At 44.0% G+C, this 14,530-nt stretch overlaps 1 protein-coding gene across 5 annotated transcripts in view; it reads left to right on the top strand.

The window, feature by feature from the left end:
* The window catches only part of LOC110488996 (ecto-NOX disulfide-thiol exchanger 2), a 309,872-nt gene that overhangs the window by 206,192 nt on the left and 89,150 nt on the right, over positions 1–14,530 (top strand). For all 5 annotated transcript variants that reach the window (XM_036943153.1, XM_036943154.1, XM_036943151.1 and 2 more), the window contains one exon: positions 9,359–9,490. In XM_036943153.1, coding sequence (XP_036799048.1) covers positions 9,359–9,490 — 132 coding nt within the window. The remainder of the gene's footprint in view (positions 1–9,358; positions 9,491–14,530) is intronic.

Below are 14,530 nucleotides of genomic sequence, written 5' to 3'. Positions count from 1 at the left end.
AAAGGCCCTAAGATTCCTATATCAGTAAGAGATGAAAGGAGTGAAGAGGTCACTCATACATTATTAAGCATTGTGGGTGAGTGTGCGTGTGCGCGGTTTGTGTGTGTGTGCATATGCCTTTAGGTGGATCTAATGTGGAAATAGTTACAGTTTCCAAAGCTCTCAAGTTATAAAATACAGAAACATTATATAGTTGAATCCAGGCTCCCCACCTTACTGATTTAGTTGTGCTGGTGTTGGATTCAGGTGGAGGGAATCTCTGACACAAACAGAAAACAGGGCAGAAACACATTGATCTGCATCCACTAGATTAAGGTTAAACAGACATCCATCCACTCCAACAAAGCTATTTCACCATGCATTTTATTCTCCCTGGTGAGGGTTTTTCACGTGTAAGGATGGCCTGGCATCACTAATCTTAGCATTATGTTTGAATGAAAATGGCAGCCTCTTCTTCCTCCTATATTGTGATTCATGCTGTGAGTGTAAGGACCCAGAACTCCTATTCAGAGGAAATCACAGACATCTAATGTCTTGGGTGTTTTTCTTTGTGATATACAGACATGCAATGGAAATGAATTAGATACTACACCATTTCACCCACCACTGTTCTGTTCAGCAAGGACACATTTAAAGGCCCTTTTCATTTGCTGCTCTTAATATGATAACTGATGATCAATGGGCCCCACCCCGGCTGCTAGACTAATTTCAGTCACGTTTTTTTGTTGCTGACATGGGCTAATTGAGTGACTGCAGAACCAAATTTCTAACTTGCACCTTGTAAACTCACAACAGTAACTTGAGACCCCGACCCCCCCCCCCACCCCCACCCCCACCCCGACCCAAAATAAATATATACAGTACCAGTCAAAAATGTGTGTTATTTCATAGTTTTGATGTCTTCACTATTATCCTACAATCAGGAATATAGTAAAAAAGAAAGAAAGAAAAGCCCTGGAATGACTAGGCGTGTCAACTTTTGAAGCCAAGCGTCACATCTGGAGGAAACCTGGCACCATTCCTATGGTCAAGCATGGTGCTGGCAACATCATGCTGTGGGGATGTTTTTCATCCGCAGGGATTGGGAGACCAATCAGGATTGAGGGAAAGATGAACGGAGCAAAGTACAGATAGCTTCTTGATGAAAACCTGCTCCAGAGTGCTCAGGACCTGTGGGCGAAGATTCACCTTCCAGCAGGACAATGACCCTAACCACAGCCAAGAAAATGCAGGAATGGCTTCGGAACAAGTCTGAATGACCTTGATTGGCCCAACCAGAGCCAGGACTTGAACCTAATTTAACATCTCTGGAGAGACCTGAAAATAACTGTTTAGCTATGCTCCCCATTCAACCTGACAGAGCTTGAGAGGATCTGCAGAGAAGAATGGGAGAAACTCCCCAAATACAGGTGTGCCAAGCTTGTAGCATCATACCCGAGAAGACTCGAGGCTGTAATCGCTGCCAAAGGTGCTTCAACAAAGTACAGAGTAAAGGGTCTGAATACTTATTGAAATGTGATATTTCATTTTTTTTATTTGTATTCATTTGCAAACATTTCTAAAAAACGTGTGTGTGACTGTTTGAGGTTGTGGACAGGTATTTTATACTGATAACAAGTTCAAACAGGTGCCATTAATAGAGGTAACGAGTGGAGGACAGAGGAGCCTCTTAAAGAATAAGTTACAGGTCTGTGAGAGCCAGAAATCATGCTTGTTTGTAGGTGACCAAATACTTATTTTCCACCATAATTTGCAAATAAATTAATCAAAAATCCTACAATGTGATTTTCTGGATGATTTTTTCTCATTTTGTCTGTCATAGTTGAAGTGTACCTATGATGAAAATTACAGGCCTCATCTTTTTAAGTGGGAGAACTTGCACAATTGGTGACTGACTAAATACTTTTTTGCCCCACTGTATATATATAATTGATTTTAATTTTTTTATTGGTCCTCAAAAGGGGGTACCCCGTGGGCCGCCAGTGGCCCATCCCTGTGTTAGACCATACTCTTTCTTTCTCGCTCCTCCTCCATTCTCCCATTCTCTCCATCAGTTAGTCCTGAGTGCAGTCTTCCTTCCCTGTCGGTATGTGACCTTGATTGTGTCCAGGAGGCCTTTCTTTATAAAAAGGCTGTAATTGGCCTGTTAGCAGTTAAGACTTGCCCATTGTAAACTAAATGTCCCTGAGCTTCTTTTGGCCTGCTGGGAGGCCTCTAGCCAATGGACCTTAAAACGGATTCATTTCCTATCAGCACCCTGGGGGAGCCTTTTATTTCAGCTTAAAAGCCCTTTACTGCAGCTCGATGGCCAGTAAGGCTGAGGTCAGGCCTGTGGCAGTGTTTCTTATGCCATTACTTTGGCACATATATAAAGGGGATGTGCACTCACTGTTTCACTACTGCCAAACTCTTCATTGAGAGGAAGGGAGGCTGTGCTTAGTTTGAATCAAATCTAAACTAAATGGGGAAAAAACATTTGTTTACAGACACAAAAAGCACTTCATGTGAATATGTGCACGCACTGTGCATCACAGCTGAATAGGCTGCGCTTCCGCTGTCAAAATCAATGCCACAACTAACCGTATTAGTGCTAAGGCCAGCTTTCGGTTGGTATGAAATATCCCTACCAGCGCATACTGAAATTGTCACTTTGGCTCACATTTTTAAGGACACACCTCAGATATTTCCACCTCTCCCGCCTCATTATAAGCGAGCTCATATAAGACAGTTAAATTATCACTAGGGTTTGAAAATAGAATAGAAGTGCCGGCTTTAACAGGTAGAAATTGCAGACGAGCGTGCGTACTTAACGCCAACAGGAAATAGAGCCATCGGTATCGTAACACAATTTCATCACAATTAATTTTCTTCTGCCTCATTTGACCTTGAATTGATTACAGTAACATGTTCAGTAGAGCTTACACATTGAATCAATTCCTGCCAAATGTTAGGAATTGAGTCATTAAAAACAAGAGAACTGGTATAACGTGTTCAATCAGACGCATTTAGCCCTTCTCGTGATGACGGATGTGTATTTTCACTGGCTGAAATGTCTTCTGGTTGGGCCAGCGAGTGTGTGTGTACATGTGTGTGAGCGTGTGTGTGTGCTAGTGTTGATCTTTCCACTGCTGTTTGCTATTCAGACACACTCCCTCTGCTCTGTGTGGATGTGATTGAGTGGAAGGGAACTGAGGGGAGCCATGCCAGAGCTCTGGCCTCAAGGTCACTCTATGAAGCCCTAAATCCCAGGAGGCCAGCGCCCAGGGAGGGAGGGAGGGACGCAGGACGGAACGAGTGAGGCACTGTGGACATTTCCTCCACGACATCTTATCATTACAGGGCATGAGGGTAACCTTGACCTCAACCAGCACTTTAACTCTCTCTCAAAGCCTTCAGCCCTTAGATAACTATCAACCTGATAACATCAGAACTCCTAAGACAACCCAGGCTTCCTGTAATGAGCTAAACAGTATGGATGCATCGGGATCCTTTGAGAGACAGTGGCCCTGTGGATGTGTCATGACTAGAGGTCGTCCGACTATGATTTTTCAACGCCGATACCGATTATTGGAGGACCAAAAAAGCTGATACCGATTAATCGGCCGATTTATTTTATTTTTTTATTTGTAATAATGACAATTACAACAATACTGAATTAACACTTATTTTAACTTAATATAAAACATAAATAAAATCCATTTAGCCTCAAATAAATAATGAAACGTTTAATTTGGTTTAAATAATGCAATAACGAAGTGTTGGAGAAGAAAGTAATATGTGCCGTGTAAAAATGTGTGCCATGTAAAATATGTGCCATGTAAAAAAGCTAACGTTTAAGTTCCTTGCTCAGAACATGAGAACATATGAAAGTTGGTGGTTCCTTTTAACATGAGACTTCAATATTCCATGGTAAGAGGTTTTAGGTTGTAGTTGATATACACTGCTCAAAAAAATAAAGGGAACACTAAAATAACACATTCTAGATCTGAATGAATGAAATATTCTTATTAAATACTTTTTTCTTTACATAGTTGAATGTGCTGACAACAAAATCACACAAAAATTATCAATGGAAATCAAATTTATCAACCCATGGAGGTCTGTATTTGGAGTCACACTCAAAATTAAAGTGGAAAATCACACTACAGGCTGATCCAACTTTGATGTAATGTCCTTAAAACAAGTCAAAATGAGGCTCAGTAGTGTGTGTGGCCACCACGTGCCTGTATGACCTCCCTACAACGCCTGGGCATGCTCCTGATGAGTTGGCGGATGGTCTCCTGAGGGATCTCCTCCCAGACCTGGACTAAAGCCAACTCCTGGACAGTTTGTGGTGCAACGTGGCATTGGTGGATGGAGCGAGACATGATGTCCCAGATGTGCTCAATTGGATTCAGGTCTGGGGAACGGGCGGGCCAGTCCATAGCATCAATGCCTTCCTCTTGCAGCAACTGCCGACACACTCCAGCCACATGAGGTCTAGCATTGTCTTGCATTAGGAGGAACCCAGGGCCAACCGCACCAGCATATGGTCTCACAAGGGGTCTGAGGATCTCATCTCGGTACCTAATGGCAGTCAGGTTACCTCTGGCGAGCACATGGAGGGCTGTGTGGCCCCCCAAAGAAATGCCAGCCCTCTCCAGACTCTGTCATGTCTGTCACATGTGCTCAGTGTGAACATGCTTTAATCTGTGAAGAGCACAGGGCGCCAGTGGGGAATTTGCCAATCTTGGTGTTCTCTGGCAAATGCCAAACGTCCTACACGGTGTTGGGCTGTAAGCACAACACCCACCTGTGGACGTCGGGCCCTCATACCCTCATGGAGTCTGTTTCTGACCGTTTGAGCAGACACATGCACATTTGTGGCCTGCTGGAGGTCATTTTGCAGGGCTCTGGCAGTGCTCCTCCTGCTCCTCCTTGCACAAAGGTGGAGGTAGCGGTCCTGCTGCTGGGTTGTTGCCCTCTTACGGCCTCCTCCACGTCTCCTGATGTACTGGCCTGTCTCCTGGTAGCGCCTCCATGCTCTGGACACTACGCTGACAGACACAGCAAACCTTCTTGCCACAGCTCGCATTGATGTGCCATCCTTGATGAGCTGCACTACCTGAGCTACTTGTGTGGGTTGTAGACTCCGTCTCATGCTACCACTAGAGTGAAAGCACCGCCAGCATTCAAAAGTGACCAAAACATCAGCCAGGAAGCATAGGAACTGAGAAGTGGTCTGTAGTCACCACCTGCAGAACCACTCCTTTATTGGGGGTGTCTTGCTAATTGTATATAATTTCCACCTGTTGTCTATTTCATTTGCACAACAGCATGTGCAATTTATTGTCAATCAGTGTTGCTTCCTAAGTGGACAGTTTGATTTCACAGAAGTGTGATTGACTTGGAGTTACATTGTGTTGTTTAAGTGTTCCCTTTATTTTTTTGAGCAGTGTAGTATTTATAGGACTCTTTCTCTCTATACCATTTGTATTTCATATAACTTTGACTATTGGATGTCCTTATAGGCACTATAGTATTGCCAGTGTAACAGTATAGCTTCCGTCCCCCTCCTCGCCCCTACCTGGGCTTGAACCAGGAATACATCAACAACAGCCACACTCGAAGCATCGTTACCCATCGCTCCTTGCAGTGCAAGGGGAATAACTACTCCAAATCTAAAAGCGAGTGACGTTTGAAACAGTATTAGCGCACTCCCAGCTAACTAGCTAGCCATTTCACATTGGTTTCACCAGCCATTAGGCTGATAGGCTTGAAGTCATAAACAGCGGTGTGCTTGCGAAGAGCTGCTGGCAAAATACACAAAAATGCTGTTTGAATGAATGATTACGGGCCTGCTTCTGCTCAGTCAGACTGCTCTGTCAAATCAGACTTAATTATAACAAATAACACACAGAAATACGAGCCTTTGGTCATAAGATCGAATCCGGAAACTATCATTTCGAAAACAAAACGTTTATTATTTCAGTGAAATACGGAACCATTCTGTGTTTTATCTAACTTGTGGCATCCCGAAGTCTAAATAATATTCTTGTTACATTGCACAACCTTCAATGTATGTCATAATTACGTACAATTCTTGCAAATTAGTTCGCAATGACCCAGGCAGCCCTAACTCTGTTGCATATACCCTGACTCTGCGTGCAATGAATGCAAGAGAAATGACACAATTTTACCTGGTTAATATTTCCTGCTAAACTGGATTAGTAGTAATAACTAGTGATTATGATTGATTGTTTTTTATAAGATAAGTTTAATGCTAGCTAGCAATTTACCTTGGCTTCTGCTGCATTTGCGTAACAGGCAGGCTACTCGTGGAGTGCAATGGTTAGAGCGTTGGACTAGTTAACTGTGCGGTTGCAAGATTGGAACCCCTGAGCTGACAAGGTGAAAATCTGTCGTTCTGCCCCTGAACAAGGCAGTTAACCCACAGTTCCTAGCAGTCATTGAAAATAAGAATGTGTTCTTAACTGACTTGCCTTGTTAAATAAAAGGTATACAAAAATATATATATTATTTATTTTTTTAATAATTGGAAATTGGCGCCCAAAAATGCAGATTTCCGATTGTTATGAAAACTTGAAATCGGCCCTAATTAATCTGCCATTCCGATTAATCGGTCGACCTCTAGTCATGACCCTTTGCGAGACAGTGGCCCTGTGGATGTAAATTGACCCTTTCGGGTAAACTGAGACACTTTTAAGCTGAACATTGGTGTCCGTTTCTAAACTGACTCGTGTTCTGTCTTCTTCCTGGCATTTGTGCCCTGTTTGTTTGACTGGTCATTGAGACTTCACTGACTTTATTGTCCCCATGTGAAAATGTTGTTGCAGTATCATGTACATACCTTATACCTGAGCCCATAGGGGAGTAGTTCAGTCTGGGTACAGGGGGTGGCTTGGCTCAAATAGTCTCAATGAAAGATTTGTAAAACAGAGTCAGGATAGCACAGTCAACATTAATATCCCAGCTTTCTGAGAAAGTAGACTCTGACTCTTTTTGTAGATCAGGTCTGTACATTTACTCCATTGAAGCTTATTGTCCAAGAGGACACCCTGATATTTGTATTCCTCTACAATCTCTATGTTCTGACCTAGATGTTGCAGAGGTAGGTGTTGTTCACTTCCTGAGGTCTATGCACATCTCTTTGATCTTGTTGGTTTCAACGACAAATTGTGATTCATCACTCAACAAAGTAATTTAGGACCGGACTAGTTTGTTATGGCTGGTCAGTGAGACTCGTTGATTTTTGACTGGTCAGTGACACCATGACTGCAGTAAAACAAACATCCCCTCTGTCATTTAGGAATTAAAGCACCTTGACACTGTGGGACCATGATTGTCTAATTGGTTAACAAGGTCTTGAGAGACATTTACATTGGAACAACAGTAAGGTTTTAACAGCCTTTGTCATGGAAACCCAGATATGAGAGTGTAATGACAGCATCAGGGATGCAGGGGACAGAGGAAACATCATTAGTCCTTTATTATACCAGACAGAGAGCATCATTAGTCCTTTATTATACCAGATAGAGAGAACATCATTAGTCCTTTATTATACCAGACAGAGAGAACATCATTAGTCCTTTATTATACCAGACAGAGATAACATCATTAGTCCTTTATTATACCAGACAGAGAAAACATCATTAGTCCTTTATTATACCAGACAGAGATAACATCATTAGTCCTTTATTATACCAGACAGAGAGAACATCATTAGTCCTTTATTATACCAGACAGAGAGAACATCATTAGTCCTTTATTATACCAGACCGAGATAACATCATTAGTCCTTTATTATACCAGACAGAGGAAACATCATTAGTCCTTTATTATACCAGACAGAGATAACATCATTAGTCCTTTATTATACCAGACAGAGAGAACATCATTAGTCCTTTATTATACCAGACAGAGGAAACATCATTAGTCCTTTATTATACCAGACAGAGGGAACATCATTAGTCCTTTATTATACCAGACAGAGGAAACATCATTAGTCCTTTATTATACCAGACAGAGGAAACATCATTAGTCCTTTATTATACCAGACAGAGGAAACATCATTAGTCCTTTATTATACCAGACAGAGATAACATCATTAGTCCTTTATTATACCAGATAGAGAGAACATCATTAGTCCTTTATTATACCAGACAGAGAGAACATCATTAGTCCTTTATTATACCTCGGACCAATCAGTCTGCTGCTCAAGTGATTAGAAAGGGTGCGAGCGTGCGCGTGTACACACACACACACACATACACACACACACACAGCATCAGTGTTAGCAGATGACAGTGACCTTTGAGGTGTGTGAAGTGTTGTTCTCATCATCACCAACGATTTGTTTTGGCATCATAAGGCAGGAGAGCAGTTCAGTGCCACAGCCAGTCAACACACTTTACCGTCTGTCAGAGGGACAGGTAAAATAAATGAGAGCCAGAAAGCCCATTTACAGTTGTGAAATGGTTTAGATGGGAGGAATAGGCTGGGGTTGAATGTGTGATGCGTTCTTGTTTACTTGGGGTATTTTACTGTAGGGATCTTGGTAGAAAACCAGACTGCTTTCCCTGGGGTTGTCTGAATTGATGTGTGTGTCTGTAATATTAGGCCATCGATTTTTTTTTCAAGTTTTGAATGCCCGACTGCTTTAGAAATGGCCTTTTGCTTAGTACCAAAGCTAATAATCTTCTTTTCGTGAGCTTTATTCCCTTAAATTGACCGTGACAAAGAAACATAAACTAGCCCTGCTCTTTTACTGAAGTTTTATTGTGTAGATTCTATCTGAGGAGTGTGTTGTGGTAGTACTGTTGTTCATTCTGAGAGTTTGTAGTGTCGGCCAGGGAAGAGAAGCAGCATCATCAGGAGGCCCTCTCTTACAAGAGGTCAGAGGAAGTTCAGCCAAGAGGGGAATGAATGCTAATAACCTCTGAATAGCATGTAAAATGAGGTGTCACTGGACAGATGACCTCTCATCCCTCCACTCTGAATAGAATGTTAAAGACTGTGTCACTGGACAGATGACCTCTCATCCCTCCACTCTGAATAGAATGTTAAAGACTGTGTCACTGGACAGATGACCTCTCATCCCTCCACTCTGAATAGAATGTTAAAGACTGTGTCACTGGACAGTTGACCTCTCATCCCTCCAACCACAAATAGGAATTTTTCCCCTCTGCTTTTGCCAGACATGAATAAAAACACATTATTTTTGTTGTTGTAACATCTTACAGGGAGGATTATATAAGCTATTAAAGAGGAAATGTAAGGGAATGATACAAAGTAGCCAAAGGGGATTTTAGTCTATCTGATTGTACTGTATTCTGACTGACTCTCTCTCTCTTTGCAGAAGGGATTCGTAACATGTCCATGGACTCCAACCCCATGCCGATGCCCATGTCAGACCCCAACGCCTGGGCCACCGCCATGAACAACCTTGGCATGGCTCCCATGAACATGACAGGACCGCCCCTTATGTCAGGTATGGGTCATTTAATCCTAACCATACCTCTACTGTAGTTATAATCGTACCTCTACTGTAGTTATAACCCTACCTCTACTGTAGTTATAACCCTACCTCTACTGTAGTTATAACCCTACCTCTACTGTAGTTATAACCCTACCTCTACTGTAGTTATAACCCTACCTCTACTGTAGTTATAACTCTACCTCTACTGTAGTTATAACCCTACCTCTGCTGTAGCTATAACCATACCTCTGCTGTAGCTATAACCATACCTCTGCTGTAGCTATAACCCTACCTCTGCTGTAGCTATAACCCTACCTCTGCTGTAGCTATAACCCTACCTCTGCTGTAGCTATAACCCTACCTCTGCTGTAGCTATAACCCTACCTCTGCTGTAGCTATAACCCTACCTCTGCTGTAGCTATAACCCTACCTCTGCTGCAGTTATATCCTTAACCATAGGGGGAGTGTGTGTGGCTACATTAGAGACTAGGGGGAGTGTCTGTCCCTGTGGCTGCATTAGAGACTAGGGGGAGTGTCTGTCCCTGTGGCTACATTAGAGACTAGGGGGAGTGTCTGTCCCTGTGGCTGCGGTAGAGACTAGGGGGAGTATCTGGAGTGTTTGTGGCTACGGTAGAGACTAGGGGGAGTGTCTGTGTGGCTGCAGTAGAGACTAGGGGGAGTGTCTGTCCCTGTGGCTGCGGTAGAGACTAGGGGGAGTATCTGGAGTGTTTGTGGCTACGGTAGAGACTAGGGGGAGTGTCTGTGTGGCTGCAGTAGAGACTAGGGGGAGTGTCTGGAGTGTCTGTGTGGCTGCAGTAGAGACTAGGGGGAGTGTGTGGGCCTACATTAGAGACTAGGGGGGTGTTTGTGTGGCTTCATTAGAGACCAGGGGGAGTGTCTGTGGTTGTATGTATGGCTACATTGGAGACTAGGGGGAGTGTCTGTGGCTACATTGGAGACTAGGGGGAGTGTGTGTGGCTACATTAGAGACTAGGGGAGTGTGTGTGGCTACTTTAGAGACTAGGGGGAGTGTCTGTGTGGCTGCAGTAGAGACTAGGGGGAGTGTCTGTGGCTGCAGCAGAGACTAGGGGGAGTGTCTGTGTGGCTGCAGTAGAGACTAGGTGGAGTGTCTGTCCCTGTGGCTGCATGAGAGACTAGGGGGAGTGTCTGTCCCTGTGGCTGCATGAGAGACTAGGGGGAGTGGCTGTCCCTGTGGCTACATTATATACTAGGGGGAGTGTCTGTCCCTGTGGCTACATTAGAGACTACGGGGAGTGTCTGTGTGGCTGCAGTAGAGACTAGGGGGAGTGTCTGTGGCTAAGGTAGAGACTATTGGGAGTGTCTGTATGGCTACATTGGAGACTAGGGGGAGTGTCTGTGGCTACATTGGAGACTAGGGGGAGTGTGTGTGGCTACATTAGAGACTAGGGGAGTGTGTGTGGCTACTTTAGAGACTAGGGGGAGTGTCTGGCGTGTTTGTCTGTGTGGCTGCAGTAGAGACTAGGGGGATTGTCTGTGTGGCTACATTAGAGACTAGGGGGAGTGTCTGGCGTGTTTGTCTGTGTGGCTGCAGTAGGGACTAGGGGGAGTGTCTGTGTGGCTACATTAGAGACTAGGGGAGTGTGTGTGGCTACTTTAGAGACTAGGGGGAGTGTCTGTGTGGCTGCAGTAGAGACTAGGGGGAGTGTCTGTGGCTGCAGCAGAGACTAGGGGGAGTGTCTGTGTGGCTGCAGTAGAGACTAGGTGGAGTGTCTGTCCCTGTGGCTGCATGAGAGACTAGGGGGAGTGTCTGTCCCTGTGGCTGCATGAGAGACTAGGGGGAGTGGCTGTCCCTGTGGCTACATTATATACTAGGGGGAGTGTCTGTCCCTGTGGCTACATTAGAGACTACGGGGAGTGTCTGTGTGGCTGCAGTAGAGACTAGGGGGAGTGTCTGTGGCTAAGGTAGAGACTATTGGGAGTGTCTGTATGGCTACATTGGAGACTAGGGGGAGTGTCTGTGGCTACATTGGAGACTAGGGGGAGTGTGTGTGGCTACATTAGAGACTAGGGGAGTGTGTGTGGCTACTTTAGAGACTAGGGGGAGTGTCTGGCGTGTTTGTCTGTGTGGCTGCAGTAGAGACTAGGGGGATTGTCTGTGTGGCTACATTAGAGACTAGGGGGAGTGTCTGGCGTGTTTGTCTGTGTGGCTGCAGTAGGGACTAGGGGGAGTGTCTGTGTGGCTACATTAGAGACTAGGGGAGTGTGTGTGGCTACTTTAGAGACTAGGGGGAGTGTCTGGCGTGTTTGTCTGTGTGGCTGCAGTAGAGACTAGGGGGATTGTCTGTGTGGCTACATTAGAGACTAGGGGGAGTGTCTGGCGTGTTTGTCTGTGTGGCTGCAGTAGGGACTAGGGGGAGTGTCTGTGTGGCTACATTAGAGACTAGTGGAGTGTGTGTGGCTACTTTAGAGACTAGTGGAGTGTGTGTGGCTACTTTAGAGACTAGGGGAGTGTGTGTGGCTACTTTAGAGACTAGGGGGAGTGTCTGGCGTGTTTGTCTGTGTGGCTACAGTAGGGACTAGGGGGATTGTCTGTGCGGCTACATTAGAGACTAGGGGGAGTGTGTTTGGCTACATTAGAGACTAGGGGGAGTGTGTGTGGCTACTTTAGAGACTAGGGGGAGTGTCTGGCGTGTTTGTCTGTGTGGCTGCAGTAGAGACTAGGGGGATTGTCTGTGTGGCTACATTAGAAACTAGGGGAGTGTGTGTGGCTACATTAGAGACTAGGGGAGTGTGTGTGGCTACATTAGAGACTAGGGGAGTGTGTGTGGCTACATTAGAGACTAGGGGAGTGTGTGTGGCTACATTAGAGACTAGAGTAGTGTGTGTGGCTACATTAGAGACTAGAGGAGTGTGTGTGGCTACATTAGAGACTAGGGGAGTGTGTGTGGCTACATTAGAGACTAGAGGAGTGTGTGTGGCTACTTTAGAGACTAGGGAGAGTGTCTGACGTGTTTGTTTGTTTGTCTGCAGTATCCAGTGGGGGTTTCTAACTCTAGCTGCAGACTTGTTGCTGGATTCTGTGGATGCTGTGGCTCTTCGCACATTTGCCTAAGTCGGCCATTTTCTTTGTCTCTATTAAAATGAACATGCTGCGTGCGCTGAGTCAGCCAGATGGACTTATGACTCTATTTTCAGTCTGAGGACTTGAGATCCACACAGCTCAGTTTCAGACAGGTGGCAGGAGCTTTCGGAGTATCACCCTCTTACAAAATTCATGCTTGTTCATACAATGTTCTCTATTGAAATATTAATGTTAAGTTCAAACGAATACAAGATCAAAATTGCTGACATCATTCAAACCAATGAGGTTTTGGAACTTTAAAGCCAGTTATCTCAGAATCATATTTTTGCTGATAAAAGCTTATAGTCCAATGCTCTCAATGTCATGTTTTACTTTGCCCAAAATCTGTCCATGAAAATAAGCCCATGAAGCGAGGAGTGTTTGTATGGAGGTCAATGAGGTGTTGATTTTGGTCAATATAAAATGTCATGGCTAATTTGCTATATGAGGCTTATTTGATCGAATGCACTGATGGAAGTGGCATTTAGAACAAACAAAATGTTTAATTCAAAGTTGTGCCTGATTTCATATAGGTGGAGGATTCAACATTGATATAACCCATTTTAGCATGGACATTGCCATTGGGGGCTTCCACACCTTTTAAAATCATCTGCGGGGGATTTCTGAGTTGGGAGTAATCTGCCAATAAAGAAGAAGAAAATTCACTACTTTAAAATGGAGATGGCCTCAATGGCGCTGGTCAGGCTGTCACAGATGCTATAATGGCACAGATACAAAAATGAGTCCTCTATCTCTATGGCCTGTTGTTGACACTTATCTGCCCTCTCATTGGCTAGAATGATCCCACCTGATCTCAACTCATCCCACAGCCTTCCATCATTGAGGACATTTATTTCCTTTGTTAGAGCGGTCACTCAAATATCTTGTCAATATAATAAGCAATCGGGTCACCCATTCAGATGAAATTACAGTGGCAGAGCCAACAGATATGTTATCATCATGAGTCACCCATTCAGATGAAATTACAGTGGCAGAGCCAACAGATATGTTATCATGAGTCACTCAGTCAGATGAAATTACAGTGGCAGAGCCAACAGATATGTTATCATGAGTCACTCAGACAGATGAAATTACAGTGGCAGAGCCAACAGATATGTTATCATGAGTCACTCAGTCAGGTGAAATTACAGTGGCAGAGCCAACAGATATGTTATCATCATGAGTCACCCATTCAGATGAAATTACAGTGGCAGAGCCAACAGATATGTTATCATCATGAGTCACCCATTCAGATGAAATTACAGTGGCAGAGCCAACAGATATGTTATCATGAGTCACCCATTCAGATGAAATTACAGTGGCAGAGTCAACAGATATGTTATCATCATGAGTCACTCAGTCAGATGAAATTACAGTGGCAGAGCCAACAGATATGTTATCATCATGAGTCACTCAGTCAGATGAAATTACAGTGGCAGAGCCAACAGATATGTTATCATCATGAGTCACTCAGTCAGATGAAATTACAGTGGCAGAGCCAACAGATATGTTATCATGAGTCACTCAGTCAGATGAAATTACAGTGGCAGAGCCAACAGATATGTTATCATGAGTCACTCAGTCAGGTGAAATTACAGTGGCAGAGCCAACAGATATGTTATCATCATGAGTCACCCATTCAGATGAAATTACAGTGGCAGAGCCAACAGATATGTTATCATCATGAGTCACTCAGTCAGATGAAATTACAGTGGCAGAGCCAACAGATATGTTATCATCATGAGTCACTCAGACAGATGAAATTACAGTGGCAGAGCCAACAGATATGTTATCATGAGTCACTCAGTCAGATGAAATTACAGTGGCAGAGCCAACAGATATGTTATCATGAGTCACCCATTCAGATGAAATTACAGTGGCAGAGCCAACAGATATGTTATCATCATGAGTCACTCAGTCAGATGAAATTACAGTGGCAGAGCCAACAG

This window comes from Oncorhynchus mykiss, chromosome 14 (assembly GCF_013265735.2).
Source record: "Oncorhynchus mykiss isolate Arlee chromosome 14, USDA_OmykA_1.1, whole genome shotgun sequence".
NCBI lineage: Eukaryota > Metazoa > Chordata > Actinopteri > Salmoniformes > Salmonidae > Oncorhynchus > Oncorhynchus mykiss.
This window is presented reverse-complemented; position numbering and strand designations above follow the sequence as displayed.